An 18,029-nucleotide genomic window follows, 5' to 3' on the forward strand; every position below is an offset into this window, starting at 1 on the left:
TCCCCCTCCCGATTTGCATTATTGAAGATCAAAGAAAACGATCGAGTTCAATGTGTAATTTGATTGATTTAAAAAGCAAACTGTCAATCATCAGACATGGCCATAGCCATTTGACCTAGCCTAATTATTAAACATAGTGTAGCCTAGGCTATTCAATTGCATTAGGCCTATTAGATAGCTTAACTTTGGAAAGCTAGGCTATTTGTTCCTTTTGTTTATTGATTTGAACTCATGTGAATGAAAGTGCATAAAGGCTATATCTGTCATGCAGAAACGTTTTATTGGACCGTTTGATGTCTAAATAAGGAGTCTGTAGGCTATAGTAGGCTATTATTTTGTTACTTCCCCAACAGAAGGAGAAAAAAAAAAAAAAAAAAATTAAGGTTATTTTATTTATCTATTCTCTCCAGTGTCAGTCAGCCCCAGCCCAGACAGCCAGCCACCATGCTCAGTGCCCTGCGCCCCCTGCTGGCCGCCTGGCTGTACCTGCTGGTCCCCGGCGGCCAGGCGACCCGCCGCTACAACAACGGCTTCTACTACCAGGACATCACTAACGGCAACGGCAACGGAGAGAGTAGGTCCCCCCCCCCCCCCCCCCCCCCCCCGCGCGCGCGTGTGTGTGTGTGTGTGTGTGTGTGTGTGTGTGTGTGTGTGTGTGTGTGTGTGTGTGTGTGTGTGTGTGTGTGTGTGTGTGTGTGTGTGTGAGTGTGTGACCCTGCTTTACCCTGTGGTGCAGCTACCCTGTCAAGTACTCCCCCAGTTACATGTAGCTGTAGCATACAACTATTTCAGGTATAGGCTGTTACCCTAGATACAGTTGGGATGTACAGAAGTATCTCAGGGTGATTGGCGGTACAGGGTGTTGGTAATCCAGACATTGTGTGTGTGTGTGTGTGTGTGCAGAGATGGGCAGTATTTTAAATACATGTATTTAAAATACGTATTTCAAATACATTTGTGTATTTTGTCATTTGTATTTGGCTGGACCGAGAAAAATAAGATGTAATTTGTATCAAGATACTTTCAGACCTTGTATTTTGTGTATTTTAAATACATAAAATACTTTTTTCTTTAATTCTATGTTATTTGATTCTCAAATTGACACATTCTTACCATTGACACAGGTTTAAACTGTGGAGGAAAGAAATGTGACATGTCACTTCTACTCTACCTCTGATTGGCTTACCCTCAGAACAAACTCAACCACAAATCAGAGGCAGAGTAGGGTGGGTCTTGAGTCAGACTTCACATCACTTCTTCGTCTAGTATGAAGCCTTGTGTTGGTGGAAATTCCCCCAGAGATAGATATTGCATGCACTGGCCTATCTGCAAATGAAACGGTTTATGCATATTCAAACCAGTGTATTGTATGTATCAAGACACAACTAATTCTCTTCTTAATTAAAATTGGCAAAGTGGGTGGCAGTGTGTGTGGCGGCAGTGTGGGTCATGATTGTGATGTCATCAGTGATGTCATCAGTGATGTCACTCGATCAATTGTGATGTCATCAGTGATGTCACTCGAGCCACTGATTGCCCAACTGTGATGTTACTCAGGCAGTTGCGATGTCATCAGTGATTTCACCCGAGCAACTCTGATGTACATAGTATGAGCCGATGGCGCACGATGGCACCAAGGTGGGTGGGCGGTGTCTGTCTGTCTGTCAGTCATGATTTTGGGAGCCCATGGAGCCGGTGATTTCCATAACTGCAGCCATGGCGCATCATCTCCAGGGATACTGTTATGATGTCAGATATCTAGGGCTAACATGGTCAAAGTTCCAAAGCTTGAGGTTAACATGTAGAAATGCTGCCTGTAAGTCAAAAGCCCTCACAGAAGGTGATTAACAGCTGAAGTGAGGGAGAAATTAGCTGTGCTGAAAAACAGCTAAAACTGAAATGAAAGAACTGTACGCTGGCTTTACACGGTGAAACTTGCACGCAACTTTAGTTGCATGAAACTTAGGTGAAACCAAGTTGCAAATGAATTGCATGGTATAAATCCTTCTGCAACTTACTTGAAACTTCTGTGAAACTCAGCCGCAACAGTTGCAAAGCGCTCAACTTTGTGGAACTAGTTTCATGCAACAGCCAATCAAAATGCTGAGAACCAGTCAGCTGATCACATAGGCTCTGGCTGTCTGAATCAGTGCGCAGTCTCAGAAGACATCTATATGTCAATATCCATTTATAGTCATAGCGCCCCCTACTGGCAACACAGAAAGTGGTTTGTAACTCGGCCGGACATGGTCCCACGCGCACCAAAATCCACATGTTTGATGAGCATCCCAGCCTGAAGACATCTAGTTGACCATTTGGAGTTATCGGCAGAGCGCCCCCTACTGGCCACACAGGAAGTTGGAGTAACTCCATTGTAGATTGTCCAATCTGCTCCAAACTTGTCATGCATGATAAGTGTCCATGCCTCAAGCCATCTATGTGTCAATATCCATTTATAGTCATAGCGCCCCCTACTGGCAACACAGAAAGTGGTTTGTAACTTGGCCCTACATGCTCACACGTGCACCAAACTTCACATGTTTGATGAGCATCCCAGCCTGAAGACATCTAGATGACCATTTAGAGTTATAGGCAGAGCGCCCCCTACTGGCAACACAGAAAGTGGTTTGTAACTTGGCCTTACATGCTCACACGTGCACCAAACTTCACATGTTTGATGAGCATCCCAGCCTGAAGACATCTAGATTACCATTTGGAGTTATAGGCAGAGCGCCCCCTACTGGCCACACAGGAAGTTGGAGTAACTTTATTGTAGATTGTCCAATCTGCTCCAAACGTGTCATGCATAACTGTCCATGCCTGTAGACATCTATATGTCAATATCCATTTATAGTCATAGCGCCCCCTACTGGCAACACAGAAAGTGGTTTGTAACTCGCCCCTACATGCTCACACGCGCACCAAACTTCACATGTTTGATGACCATCCCAGCCGGAACACATCTACATGACAATTTGGAGTGATAGGCAGATCGCCCCCTATTGGCCAGACAGAAAGCGGTTTGTAACTCGGCCGTACATGGTCACACCCGCAACGAACTTCAGATGTTTGATGAGCATCCCAGAGCATTGAATGTATTCTGATCCATGCGGAGCCAGGATCTACATGGGTTAAAAATAATAATATTAACATGTTGTGAAGTATAGTGATCACATAACTGTTCAATGCTATGCTATATATGTTTTAATGATAATCAGTTATCTATATATGAAGCTACAATTTCATACTGTTGTCACAAGGTGGCAACAACGAGCTATTTATTTATTTATTTTCCTTGAATCAATCAATACATTTGAGAAAAATAATAACAATGCACTCACCGGAGGCTCATTGGATCAAGCTCCTTGAAAAGAGTGTGAAATGATCCACTGGTATGTCTTTTAAGTAGCCAGTCCTTCACCCACATACGTTTAACTTTTTTTTCATGTTGTGTTTTTTCCTCCTCCTCCTCCAACATATCCATGAGTATTAATGCACTAATAGCTCTCTTCCTATTCTCGGGGCCCGGGACAGCCATATTTTATCTAACAAAGTAGCTAGCTAGCTAGCCAACCAGCCAGCCAGTGCCAGAAGAGAAACCGATACAACACCTCCGAGTCCGAATTGATATTTTCCAGCGAGAAAACGATATGAAATACGATACAAAGATGCAGAATGACAATTCTCACTTGAAAAAAGAAGAAAACCATACAATAGATGAAAAATGACCAATCTAGCTAGCTAGTTTTGCTGGAAGAAACTGCCAAGTTGCATGAGACTTGATTATTTTTTAATTGCTTTGTGTAACTGTGAAGTTGCATGGAAATTGGGTTGCATGCAACTTGCAACCTGCAACTAGTTGCGTGCAAGTTTCACCGTGTAAAGCCAGCCTAATGTGTTAGAGGGTACACAATAGGCTTGTGCGATGTCACCTAAATAACCATTGCAATGGTTCCACAGTGAAACATTGCGATGGACGATGGCATCGTCGTTGACGGGGGGTGGGGTTAATTAATGATTTATGAAGTCCATGCAGTGCCGTTTGGCTGCACCACTGCAATGTACGTTCACGTTTACAACAGGACAGCTGAGCTCTACATGTCATGAGAGACCAGCGGGCTTGGATAGGTTACTACTACAGCACAGAGCCAGGCGATTCAAACAGTAGGCTATCACTACCAGCAATATTGAAAGGCGCAAAACAATCAAACGTTAACGTTACAGATCGTGACCAACAACGTGTGTGTGTTTAATTTAACTAGCTGGCAGAAAAGGGGCAGAATTACTGGCGGCTAACGTTAGATTTGTGTGGGCTCAGTTTAGGTTACGTTAAGGAGAGAGAGAAACACAGCAGCAGGCAGCCTACACAGTATGTAATGGAGAGAGTTCCTGGAAACAGACGAGTTGAATTCACAGTTGAAGACAACATTACTCACATTGGGTTGCAAACAGGAAAGAACGTGAAGTTTCTTCTTAACATTTTCACAACACAACCGACTTCTGCTTATCTTCTCTTCCTCTCCGCTTTACCACTTCTCTCTTCTCTGAACTGGGGATAAGGTACGCTTTGCCACTTGTTTAATGTCGCCCGTGCGTCCCCCGTGTGTCGTGGTTGAGTGGAGTTGAGCCTTTTTTATTATTAAATCTGCCAAATTTTTAATTCGAACAGATAATCACGATGGTCCGATGTAGAAGTGTCAGAGGTCGATGGGGGTCGGCCCATCGATGATAGTCGATGCCATTGTCCATGGTGCCAACCCTAGTACACAAAGGAGAATACTGTCACAGAGGACTAAGAGATGATTTACCATCTAAGGAAACCAGAAAATTTCACATTTGATAAGCTGGAACCAGAGAATTAGGACATTTTCCTTACAGAAATGGCTCAAAATGATGAACAGATGATCAAAATAGGCAATTAATGTAATATTTGGCAATGAATTGATGGATTGACTAATTGTTGCAGCTCTTTATCAGTTTTTATAAAATGTATTTTTATGTATTTTCAAAATACAAAATACGTATTTGTATCTCAAATACATTTTTCAGATGAGTATTTTGTATTTGTATTGTGATACATTTTTTGAGCAAGTATTTGTAATTTGTATCAAAATACTTTATGATGTATTTTCGCCCATCTCTGTGTGTGTGTGTGTGTGTGTGTGTGTGTGTGTGTGTGTGTGTGTGTGTGTGTGTGTGTGTCTGTCTGTCTGTCTGTCTGTCCGTCTGTCTGTCTGTGTGTGTGTGTGTGTGTGTGTGTGTGTGTGTGTGTCTGTGTGTGTGTGTGTGTGTGTGTGTGTGTGTGTGTGTGTGTGTGTGTGTGTGTGTGTGTGTGTGTGTGTGTGTGTGTGTACTGCATGACCTGTATACATCATAACACAGCTGACTGGCAAGGTGCCCTAACCTACATGGGGAGAAGACAGCATGTAATTTATGGAGCCTGGTCATCAAAACAAACTCTGCTGTGATAGATGTGGGTTTCTGTTCCACTAGGTCTAGTCCTGTGTGTGTGTGTGTGTGTGTGTGTGTGTGTGTGTGTGTGTGTGTGTGTGTGTGTGTGTGTGTGTGTGTGTGTGTGTGTGTGTGTGTGTGTGTGTGTGTGTGTGTGTGTGTGTGTGTGTGTGTGTGTGTGTGTGTGTGTGCGTGCGCGTGCGCGTGTGCCTTGTGCGTGTGCGTGTGCGCGTGTGCATGCGCATGTGCGTGTATGTGTTGGCTATTGGATACGGGGTTAACCAAATAAGTCTTAAAGGAATAGTTCACCCCAAAATGAAAATTCACTCATCTACCTTTCATCTTTTTACAACTACAAAAAAAGCATAAAATGCAGCACACAATTCAAAGGTTTTGTAACCAAACGTTAATCATCGTTATACAGTTGGGAATTTTGAGTTATTAGGCAATGTATCTAACCAAAAGGTAATCGAGATGAAACATGGTGAAAAATTAACTGATAGTACCCGACGGAGAACACAATCACTAATTGTGCTCAGATTTGGCATGCAGGCTCTCCTCTCTGTTATTTCGGTATGCTGACGATTCCGCCTTGTTAGTAACCGGAGAGTGCTTAGAATCAGTCACATTATCACTTAGTAAATGTCAGCACATGGTTATGCAACAATAAGCTATCCTTGCACTAGGAACATCTGAATGTATTGTTTTTGGAACAAAGCATTAAGGGATTAAATTAAGGGACCAAACAACCCAGTTGTTTAATTGAATGTAATAGTATTAAGTTACAGGAAAAGTGTTGTGTAACGTATCGGGGATCTCAATTGGATCAGTGTATGACGAGTGAAGCTATGGCCCTCTCTGTCATTGGGAAAATTCACTCAAGGACAAAGTATTTGATAAGAAGTTCCTTGACAAGAAGAACACGAGGACATTAGCTACATGTTTAATTCAATGTCACTATGACCACACCTGTATATCCTGGTACAGTGGTTTAATTAAAAGATCAAAGGGGCTTGGGGCCCCTGCCAGTACCCGTGCCAAATATGAATGCTGTCAGGCCGATGGTGTCCGAGGAAATGGAAACAGAGTTACAGAGACGCATACGTAGGTTTGCTCATTTTGTGTAAGATATTTTTATTCCCTAACACATTTTGTATTCATCTCTGGTCCCCCTCTAGTCTACTTTAACGGGGTGCGTCTCCATGTGGAGTCCCCGCAGCCTTCGGTGTCGGCCTCCAGGGGGAGCAGCGTTACGCTTCCTTGTCACTACCGCTATGAGCCTGAACTCCACGCGCCCCGCAGGACCCGCGTCAAGTGGTCCTGGCTGCCCGCCAACGCCGTCGACGCTCCCGCCTCCCCCGCGGCCGTCGTCAGGGAAACCGAGGTGATGGTCGCCATGGGCAACCGCCACCGCAGCTACGGCAGCTTCCGGGGTCGTGTGCGGCTGCGGCGCGCGGCGCCGGGGGACATGTCTCTGGTCATCAACGAGCTGCACCTCAACGACACGGGACGGTACCGCTGTGAGGTCATCGATGGCCTGGAGGACGAGAGCATCACGGTGGATCTGGAGCTGCGGGGTGAGGCATGGGGGGGTGTCCTAACCTAACCTTAACCTTAACCACTGATCCCAAAATCTGCTTTTTACCAACTGGGGACACAGCTTTTTTCTCATCCAATCACCTGGTCGACACTCACCCGACTTAAGACCAGGTGATTGACAGCCGTCTCCATCCAATCACCTGGTCTTAAGTCGACACACCCCCAGACTTAAGACCAGGTGATTGGGGATAACTTGTGCATTTGGGGGCACATGTCGTGTTCCTAGTTGGTAAAAAGCAAGTGGAAGCAACAAGGAAGAATTGAGGTGTGTTGTGGTGTGCTCGATTCAGTGTACAATGTCATTAGAAAGAGGTTTCTCTTCATACTCATCTGAAATGTGCATACATGCTGTTTCTACATTTCACCAGAGGGGTCAGAGGTCAAAGGCAGGCAGAAGCGTATCCTGAACTGACTCATGATGTCACTGCAACTTATTTACAAATCACTTGTGGCAGGAAGCAGCTGGTGGAAGACGGCATGTGAGAGTATAGTTAGTATATAAAACAGATGTATGTGGAAAAACAGGCACTCACAGATGGCCTATGTGAAAAGACATGGAAAATTCCATGTCCCAAGTCGAACATTCACCTTCCTCCACAAGCACCGCTCTCCGCATCCATGGCGCACGTGCCAGCACTGCCTGCAGCACTGAATATTAACGTTACACACGTAATAGAGACAGTCCGCATGTCTGGGAACGCCCACAAAATGTTAAACGGCTGGCGCGCGAGTGGGGTAAAACCGCCCATATATCTCATGGGCTGACTCACCAAAGGACGGTGCTGCGGCTCTAAACTACAGGTTTGGGGGTTCTAGAGCAGAACACAAGAAGTCTGCTCAGATGTGCGTTTCCTGCGGTGGTTAAATCCCCGATCGTGTCTGCCTGGGCTGGGCTATCAGCTAAATTCTAACTTTGCTGAATGGATATAACGGGGTTTTTTACCCCACCCTGACCGTGCCCCCAGCCAGGCTGAGCCAGCTAAACCAGCGTCTATGACGAGACGTGGCCTCAACCTATAGAGTCTAATGACTGTATAGTGTTCCCATCTTGCAAGTGAGAGAGCGCATGTTCGACTCCAAAGTGAGGCATGCTGTGTTTGTACTTTTGGGTTATGGTTTAAACCCAACCCAAACCAGAACCCTAACCTTAACCAATTTGCTTTAGTTGCTTAAACCTAAGTGCTTTTACTTGCCTGAACATAACCAAAGTTATTTTATTTGTGTTTAATGTTGAAGAGGCAGCGAGGTTTTCAAATAAACAGCATTTTGTTTCAAATTGACATTGAGATTGTATCCCTGCTGTTCAGACATGTCAAATGCCAACGTTTTATTGTGGCGATTGGGTCTGTAATCATGGTGACCCTGCCTCCATCTGTGAATGTGTTTGAGAGTGTGTTGCTGTGTATGGACATACGTGTCATTACGAACCCTCTTCCCCCATACAGGAGTGGTGTTCCCCTACTTCTCACAGGAAGGACGTTACCGTTTCAACTTCCTTGCGGCCCAGCAGGCGTGTGAGGAGCAGGACGCCACTCTGGCCACGTTTGAGCAGCTGTTCACAGCTTGGGACGAGGGGCTGGACTGGTGTAACGCCGGCTGGTTGGCTGATGGCACAGTGCAGTATCCAATCACCGTGCCGCGGGAGGGCTGCGGGGGCGTGGCCTTAGCTCCTGGACTGCGCAGCTACGGACAACGCCATCGACTCCTCCACCACTTTGATGCTTTCTGCTTCTCCGCCTCTGTCAAGGGTCAGTGTGTGTGTGTGTGTGTGTGTGTGTGTGTGTGTGTGTGTGTGTGTGTGTGTGTCTGCCCAAATCCAGTTTGCGCTGTCATTTTGTGGGAGCAGATGACTTCGTTTCCGCATCCCTGCCGAGAATTGCATCCCAGCCATATTTCGGGGCTGTTTTAACTTAGAAAACAGGGAGGTCACGTCTACCCAGACAATTATATCATTTTTAAATAGTTACGTTTCTGTATAAATCATTACAATATGCTCCCGTGAGGTGGGGATGCGTTTAGCGGTGGCCAGGCCAGGGTGCAAAACTCGGCATAACACCTGGACACTTGTGGCAGACTGCTATCGTTAAAGGAACACTCCGCCCATTTTCAACCAGCTTTGTATCATTAGAACATCAGTAGTATATCAGAAAACTGTAAACGGTTTTGAAGTCTGTCATTTAATTTGACAGTTATTGAGTGTTAAAGTGTGGACCAGTGACATCACTGGTCCACACTAACTCAAAATAATAACTCATTAACTCAAATCAACTCTCAATAACTGTCAAACTAGATGAATGATGAATAGTTTGACAGTTATTGAGAGTTGATTTGAGTTAATGAGTTATTAATTTGAGTTAGTGTGGACCAGTGATGTCACTGGTCCACACTTTAACACTCAATAACTGTCAAATTAAATGACAGACTTCAAAACCGTTTACAGTTTTCTGATATACTACTGATGTTCTAATAATACAAAGCTGGTTGAAAATGGGCGGAGTGTTCCTTTAAGGCACGCAAACAGGTGCGCAAGCACAAATAGGGGATATCGCCTGTACCAAGATAGGGCCCCAATTGGTCTGATAATAGATGCCTGCCCCATGTATTAGGCATGGTGCAGGTGTACATTAAGAAGTGGAATTGCTTGGTTTAAACTGACTTTAGCTGGATGGAGCACATTTTCAAAACCCATAGGCCCACATACGTCCAGGTGCTTTGTGGGGGTTGAATCCGAGAGAGGCAGGTGCCAACCTCCTCCACAGACAGCTGGATTGTGAGGGTCCTGGGTATGTTGGTACAGATAGATTGTGAGGGTCCTGGGTATGTTGGTACAGATATATTGTGAGGGTCCTGGGTATGTTGGTACAGATGGATTGTGAGGGTCCTGGGTATGTTGGTACAGATATATTGTGAGGGTCCTGGGTATGTTGGTACAGATGGATTGTGAGGGTCCTGGGTATGTTGGTACATATGGATTGTGAGGGTCCTGGGTATGTTGGTACATATGGATTGTGAGGGTCCTGGATTGTGAGGGTCCTGGGTATGTTGGTACAGATGGATTGTGAGGGTCCTGGATTGTGAGGGTCCTGGGTATGTTGGTACAGATAGATTGTGAGGGTCCTGGGTATGTTGGTACAGATATATTGTGAGGGTCCTGGGTATGTTGGTACAGATGGATTGTGAGGGTCCTGGGTATGTTGGTACATATGGATTGTGAGGGTCCTGGGTATGTTGGTACATATGGATTGTGAGGGTCCTGGATTGTGAGGGTCCTGGGTATGTTGGTACAGATGGATTGTGAGGGTCCTGGATTGTGAGGGTCCTGGGTATGTTGGTACAGATAGATTGTGAGGGTCCTGGGTATGTTGGTACAGATATATTGTGAGGGTCCTGGGTATGTTGGTACAGATGGATTGTGAGGGTCCTGGGTATGTTGGTACATATGGATTGTGAGGGTCCTGGGTATGTTGGTACATATGGATTGTGAGGGTCCTGGGTATGTTGGTACAGATGGATTGTGAGGGTCCTGGGTATATTGGTACGGTCCTGGGTATGTTGGTACAGATAGATTATGAGGGTCCTGGGTATGTTGGTACAGATGGATTGTGAGGGTCCTGGGTATGTTGGTACAGATGGATTGTGAGGGTCCTGGGTATGTTGGTACATATAGATTGTGAGGGTCCTGGGTATGTTGGGACAGATGGATTGTGAGGGTCCTGGGTATGTTGGGACAGATGGATTGTGAGGGTCCTGGGTATGTTGGTACAGATAGATTGTGAGGGTCCTGGGTATGTTGGTACAGATAGATTATGAGGGTCCTGGGTATGTTGGTACAGATAGATTGTGAGGGTCCTGGGTATGTTGGTACAGATAGATTGTGAGGGTCCTGGGTATGTTGGTATACAGATGGATTGTGAGGGTCCTGGGTATGTTGGGACAGATGGATTGTGAGGGTCCTGGGTATGTTGGTACAGATAGATTATGAGGGTCCTGGGTATGTTGGTACAGATAGATTGTGAGGGTCCTGGGTATGTTGGTACAGATAGATTATGAGGGTCCTGGGTATGTTGGTACAGATAGATTGTGAGGGTCCTGGGTATGTTGGTACAGATAGATTGTGAGGGTCCTGGGTATGCTGGTACAGATAGATTGTGAGGGTCCTGGGTATGTTGGTACAGATGGATTGTGAGGGTCCTGGGTATGTTGGTACAGATAGATTGTGAGGATCCTGGGTATGTTGGTACAGATAGATTATGAGGGTCCTGGGTATGTTGGTACAGATAGATTGTGAGGGTCCTGGGTATGTTGGTACATATAGATTGTGAGGGTCCTGGGTATGTTGGTACATATGGATTGTGAGGGTCCTGGGTATGTTGGTACAGATAGATTGTGAGGGTCCTGGGTATGTTGGTACAGATAGATTGTGAGGGTCCTGGGTATGTTGGGACAGATGGATTGTGAGGGTCCTGGGTATGTTGGTACAGATAGATTGTGAGGGTCCTGGGTATGTTGGTACATATGGATTGTGAGGGTCCTGGGTATGTTGGTACAGATAGATTGTGAGGGTCCTGGGTATGTTGGTACAGATAGATTGTGAGGGTCCTGGGTATGTTGGTACAGATAGATTGTGAGGGTCCTGGGTATGCTGGTACAGATAGATTGTGAGGGTCCTGGGTATGTTGGTACAGATGGATTGTGAGGGTCCTGGGTATGTTGGTACAGATAGATTGTGAGGATCCTGGGTATGTTGGTACAGATAGATTATGAGGGTCCTGGGTATGTTGGTACAGATAGATTGTGAGGGTCCTGGGTATGTTGGTACATATAGATTGTGAGGGTCCTGGGTATGTTGGTACATATGGATTGTGAGGGTCCTGGGTATGTTGGTACAGATAGATTGTGAGGGTCCTGGGTATGTTGGTACAGATAGATTGTGAGGGTCCTGGGTATGTTGGTACAGATAGATTGTGAGGGTCCTGGGTATGTTGGTACAGATAGATTGTGAGGGTCCTGGGTATGTTGGTACATATGGATTGTGAGGGTCCTGGGTATGTTGGTACAGATAGATTGTGAGGGTCCTGGGTATGTTGGTACAGATAGATTGTGAGGGTCCTGGGTATGTTGGTACAGATAGATTGTGAGGGTCCTGGGTATGTTGGTACAGATAGATTGTGAGGGTCCTGGGTATGTTGGTATACAGATGGATTGTGAGGGTCCTGGGTATGTTGGGACAGATGAATTGTGAGGGTCCTGGCTATGTTGGTATACAGATGGATTGTGAGGGTCCTGGGTATGTTGGGACAGATGGATTGTGAGGGTCCTGGGTATGTTGGGACAGATGGATTGTGAGGGTCCTGGGTATGTTGGTACAGATAGATTGTGAGGGTCCTGGGTATGTTGGTACAGATAGATTGTGAGGGTCCTGGGTATGTTGGTACAGATAGATTGTGAGGGTCCTGGGTATGTTGGTACAGATAGATTGTGAGGGTCCTGGCTATGTTGGTATACAGATGGATTGTGAGGGTCCTGGGTATGTTGGTACAGATATATTGTGAGGGTCCTGGGTATGTTGGTATACAGATGGATTGTGAGGGTCCTGGGTATGTTGGTACAGATGGTGTTGCTCCTGTCTTTATAGCCTGGGGTGTCAAATCTTCCATAAAAACGGTTAAGTTAATTCACAAAGGAGAAGCATTGTGTTTATGCTTGTATCACAAAGCAGCAGTTGGCCATGGCAAGGTGTGGCACTTACCTCACTTACAATACCTTTGTGTGGCTGAAATTTGATCTTGTAGTTTTTATCATCGTAAAGGAGAGCAAAGATCAGATGGAAACTGCCAGGAATTTATTTGGATGGAAAAACAAAAACAAACACACACAAAACAAACATCAAATGAGCATTTTAAGACCGATGTTCCCTTTGAGTTTGGTAACCCACATTTATGAATAATTTCTACTGCATATTTCTCATTTCTAAATCATTACATTGATCCAGTCATCAGTCAGAAATGTAGTCAATATACCGGTAATAAGCAGGTTTGGATGTTTTACGGTGAAATTCTTTTTCGATGCAGAGACCTCTCCAAACTTGAGTTGTATTCATAATTGGATGGCTTGATCTTGATAAGGCTTGATAAGGCTTGATAAGGCTTGATCTTGATAAGGCTCCACATAGATTAGGTGATGTTCCGTAAAAAAACAATACTCAAACAAATGTTTCACTCTTTTCAATAAGCAAAATTGGCCTAAAAAAATATATATAAAAAAGTACCACTGAAACCAAATGAAATAGCACAACATGGTTTTGTCCACTTGGAGTGTGATGCATGATGTGCATTTATTCTTATGAGCTTCTTAAAGGAAAGGAAACACAGCGTTTACATCATGGTTTACATGGACTAGACTGTATCCTGGTTATGAGGCTTATCCTAGTTTTGATCATATTCGGGATATGGCGTTTACATGGAACACAGAGAAAGCAGGTTATTCATATTGTTGTGTACATGATAAGTACTAGTATCCCGGTTACTGATTACTGCATGCTATTTGGGCAGGCGCCTGTGATCTTTACAACACAAACCGGCCTCATTATTATTTATTTATTATATTATTATTATTCTCTCTTGTATTGTATTGTATTGTGTGTGTGTGTGTGTGTGTGTGTGTGTGTGTGTGTGTGTGTGTGTGTGTGTGTGTGCGTGTGCGTGTGCGTGTGCGTGTGCGTGTGCGTGTGCGTGTGCGTGTGTGTGTGTGAGACTTGGCTGAAGCTGAAGTTAGTCTGCTGCAATCAGAAACCAGGATAAGGTGTATACATGCAACAGTATCCCAGGTTCTTTCGGAGTACTCCAGATAGCATAACAGGGTTTCTCAAACCCAGGATAAGGGCTTATCCAGGGTTTCTGAAATCGGGATAGGATGTTTACATGCACAAACACAAAAACGAGATACTCTAAAACCTCGACATAACCAGGATACTCATGTCCATGTGAACGCAGTCTATGTTTCAGGTTGGACTGACATCTGCTAGTTAAAAGCATGCTACTGCAAGTGCAGTCTTGGTTGCTATTAGCTTATCCACGACAAAATAACCTACATCACAGGTAACCAAGATCCGCCTATAGCAGATTGCAACTGCAATACCATCCTTTTAGCCACTGGATGGCAATCCAACCTGAAAAGTCATCTCTGTTTGGTTTCCCTTTCATAGAGACACTGCGTAACGCGTCATCATTCAGAAACCACACCCAAGACAGGGGAAAACACAAACTCCTGTCCAATCCTGGCGTTCTCCTATGTCACGTGCATGGTTGCGTGTTGCACAAAAAGATTGTATATACGGAAGATGAACACTCCAACTTACTTCTTGACAGCTAGATCCACATTTTTCTTCTCGCCAATTCTCAATGGCTTCCTTGTTTTGCTCAGGAGTACAAAAAAAACTTTAACTGGTGATTTTTTACATTTGTTTTCTGCACAGCCCCACCACACAACAGCTTTTAGCTATGTTTAATTCAAGGATAATGACGCTGGTGTGTGGAAATGAATGGAGCTCTTCCCCCGTGATGGGCGTGGCCTATTACATGCAGTGTCTCTATGGTTTAATAAGACACCCTGTCACAAAGTATTGGTTGCTAACATGTTGTGATGCATCCGTCTCTCTTTCTATAGGCACTGTGTACTTCTTAAAACACGGAGTGCGGCTGAACTTCACAGAGGCGGTCGAGGCTTGTGACAGTGACGGCGGGGAAATTGCCAGAGTGGGTCATCTCTACGCCGCCTGGAGGCTGACGGGATTGGACCGCTGTGACGCCGGCTGGTTGGCTGACGGCAGCGTCCGCTACCCCATCGCTAAGGCCCGGGCTAACTGCGGGCCGGCAGAACCGGGGGTGCGCAGTTTCGGTTTCCCCCCTCTGCACCAGAAGTTTAACGTCTACTGCTATCGGAAGAGCTTGGTTTGATTCGGCGGAAACAAGATATGAAAACAAACCGAGCCAACCATTGTCACAACGCACTGATGTAAAGCTCTACATGGGAGGCTAGCATTAGCTTTAGCCTGGATGCAAGTTAGTAGCTTTAGCCAGTTCGGTCGTCTCCGAGCCAACTAACTTTGAAATCAGTTCATTTGGATTAATCACTTTCCACCTTCATGAGGCTGCATCTTATCTCTTATCTTTGTGTTGAACTTTATTACCAGTCACCATGTTTTGAATAATGTATCTGTTACGATGTTGCCAGATTGGGCGGTTCTCTGACAATTGGGATGTTTTTTGGGGTCCATTGTGCGGGTGGTGTGTGTGTGTGTGGGAGGGGGGGGGGGCTTCCAGGTTTAGCTGCTTGTTTCCATGGACCTGAATTTGTTTGGGTGGTTTTCTGTGCATTTTGGCTGTTTTTGAACCGTCTTTGGGCTGGAAACCATTAGCTGTATCTGGCAACACTGCCCAAACACACAAAATGTAAGTCATTTCTGCAGAAAAGTAGAATGTCTTTCCAACGTTGGTTAGATTTGATCTTGTTGACAGCAAACCTTCCTCCTCAAGCAAGTTTCCCCTTAAGGTGGCAGTGGCAGATTCTGATTTTTTTTTTTTTTTTTTTTTCCCCCCCCGATTTTTTTATCCCATTTTAGTGCTAATTCTATATTTATCCTGGTTGCTACTTCATCCTATGCCGATCAGGGAGAGCCGAGACTGATTCCATGCTTCCTCCGAGACATGGGCAGTCGGTCAGCCACTTCTTTTCACCTGACAGGGGAAGCTTCACCGGTAGGACATAGCACGTGGAAGGATCACGCTATTTCAACCAGTTCCCCTCCCCCTGAACAGGCGCCCTTCAACGTTGAGAGGAGGAACCACACTAGCAACCAGCACTAGCAACCAGGACAATGCATGTTTTTAGTGAAGGGGGTTCCTATATGAAGGAAACCCCCGGGAGGCACGGGGAGAACATGCAAACTCCACACAGAAAGGCCGTGGGGCCTAGTCGACCCCCACCCGGGCGATAGGGGTGGCACTCGGGGATATACGGACGGGCACGCATTCCTTCAGCGCTCACCTCGTCCCCAGATGGGAATCGAACCCACGACCTTCTAGCTGTGAGACGATAGTGCTTACCACTACACCACCGTACCTCCTGATTCTGAATTTGAGTAGACAACTCATTGACTACTTATTGATGCACCAGCACTGAGACACACACCACCTGTTCAGTAACACACACCGTCCGCTTTAGTTCACAGGCGATTCATGTCAAGCTCAGGGAAGATGTCCAGACAGCAAAGTCTTCATATTCCAAATAATCCATCCCATAATCCTTCATCTACAGCAGGGATACTCAACTTGCTTTGCCCGGGGGCCACTTTCATGAAATGATAGAAGGCCAGGGGCCAGTTAATAAACAAACAATATACATTTCTCTGTAGCGGATTGTAGGTTTTTGCGGTGTCAGCCGGAGTTTAGTCTGACAATATTGTGCACACCGGATAGTTAGTTAGGTTAAGTACATACATAAGTGCCTGGGTAGCGAGCATTCAATAATCATAGATTATTGAAAGATATTCCATATTCTAGACTGAAATGCTATAACAGAAGTGGAGTATTGGCCAGAATGACATGAACATTTGGACACTTATTCAGCGAGTATCTTGCATGTTGCGTTCAGGTGCACTGGGTTTTTTTTTTTTGCAATTCCATCGCGGGCCGGCCCACGGGCCGCAAGTTGAGTATCACTGATCTACAGTATACCTATATTTATTCAGGGGAGGTTTCCTCTCTACTGGAGCTGTTGTGTGAGTTAGATGCCTTGCTCAAGGGCACGTCGTCGACGGTAGTTGTTGAAAGATGGGAGAGTGCTTCTCAGTGTTTCCCTGCCAGGTTTTCCCAGCTGGTCCAAGGATTTGAGCCTCCCGATCGTAAACCCACTGCTCTTACCTTGGGGCTGCTGCTGCTGCTGCCGCCACAGATATGTCTTCCTAACAGGAGTGCCACTGTTAAACATACTAGAGTCTTTGTCCATCTCCTGAAACGTCTGTGTATCCCGCTGTGTCAAGTATAACGTTTCTCTTTTTCATATTTCCCAAGGGGGATTTGGGAGTCGTCTGTGATGGAGAATGCAGAAGTTGTGAGTGCAGTCTCTAATTCGCTGTGTTGTCATGTTGTTTTATTAAACTACCTTGTAAAACCCCTTGTGGAAGAAGAGACAGTGCTTAGTTACGTACCCTTTCCCTTTTTTATCATTATATATGGCTGCATATTTTGTACTATTTTCGACAAATTAATAAAAAACGACTTTAAACATGCTATTTTTTTCTTAATGAGAGGTACATTTGTTGACAGAATGTAGGGGATTTGGAAAATATTGAATTCAAAATTCCATATAATTTCAACTTTTTTCTCTTTTCTTTTCTGTTGCAGCAGCTGTAATTTAACATCTTAAGGCGTGAGTGTCATACAGTACACATTCACTCTCAACTGCTTTTTAGCTGTGAAAGTACACAACTCTCACATAGCCTTTGGATACGGACATGGAAACATACACCATCTACAAAAATTAAGCTTAATTTGTACACCCACTACTACCCAGTGAATTTCTTCTATTTGCTGTAGTTGTTGCAAATCCTAGCAGCACCACTGGTCGGCGTGCTCATGAATTGGCAATAGTTCTTCACTAGCTCTCCAAATGGGAATGCCAGGGTAGAGAGGTGAGAGGGGTTCCTGACACGTACAAAACAGCCACTGTATGTAAAAGGTAGTACAGTAGATCCTCAACACGCGCCACTCAGTCTGCGCACGATGCTGCGCTGTTCGGGCGAGCCCAGCACGTCTGCATACAGTACATACAGTACTCACAAACTTCACCACACAGATGCACGCTTACGTACATGCTTGCACACGTATTCACTTGTGCACACATGGGTACTTACTCTGTGTGTGTGTGTGTGTGTGTGTGTGTGTGTGTGTGTGTGTGTGTCAGTGTCTCACACACACACA

General features: G+C 45.2%; 1 protein-coding gene across 1 annotated transcript; it reads left to right on the plus strand.

The window, feature by feature from the left end:
* Positions 1-429: 429 nt before the first annotated feature.
* On the plus strand, positions 430-15,283 carry hapln3 (hyaluronan and proteoglycan link protein 3). Its single transcript, XM_083655091.1, has 4 exons — positions 430-574; positions 6,630-7,028; positions 8,496-8,798; positions 14,716-15,283. Exons 1-4 carry the CDS (start codon positions 445-447, stop codon positions 15,003-15,005), a joined length of 1,122 nt encoding a protein of 373 aa, XP_083511217.1. The 5' UTR covers positions 430-444; the 3' UTR covers positions 15,006-15,283.
* The last annotated feature ends 2,746 nt before the right edge of the window (positions 15,284-18,029 follow it).

The sequence above is a fragment of the Poromitra crassiceps genome, assembly GCF_964638095.1.
Source record: "Poromitra crassiceps genome assembly, chromosome: 18".
NCBI classification, from domain to species: domain Eukaryota; kingdom Metazoa; phylum Chordata; class Actinopteri; order Beryciformes; family Melamphaidae; genus Poromitra; species Poromitra crassiceps.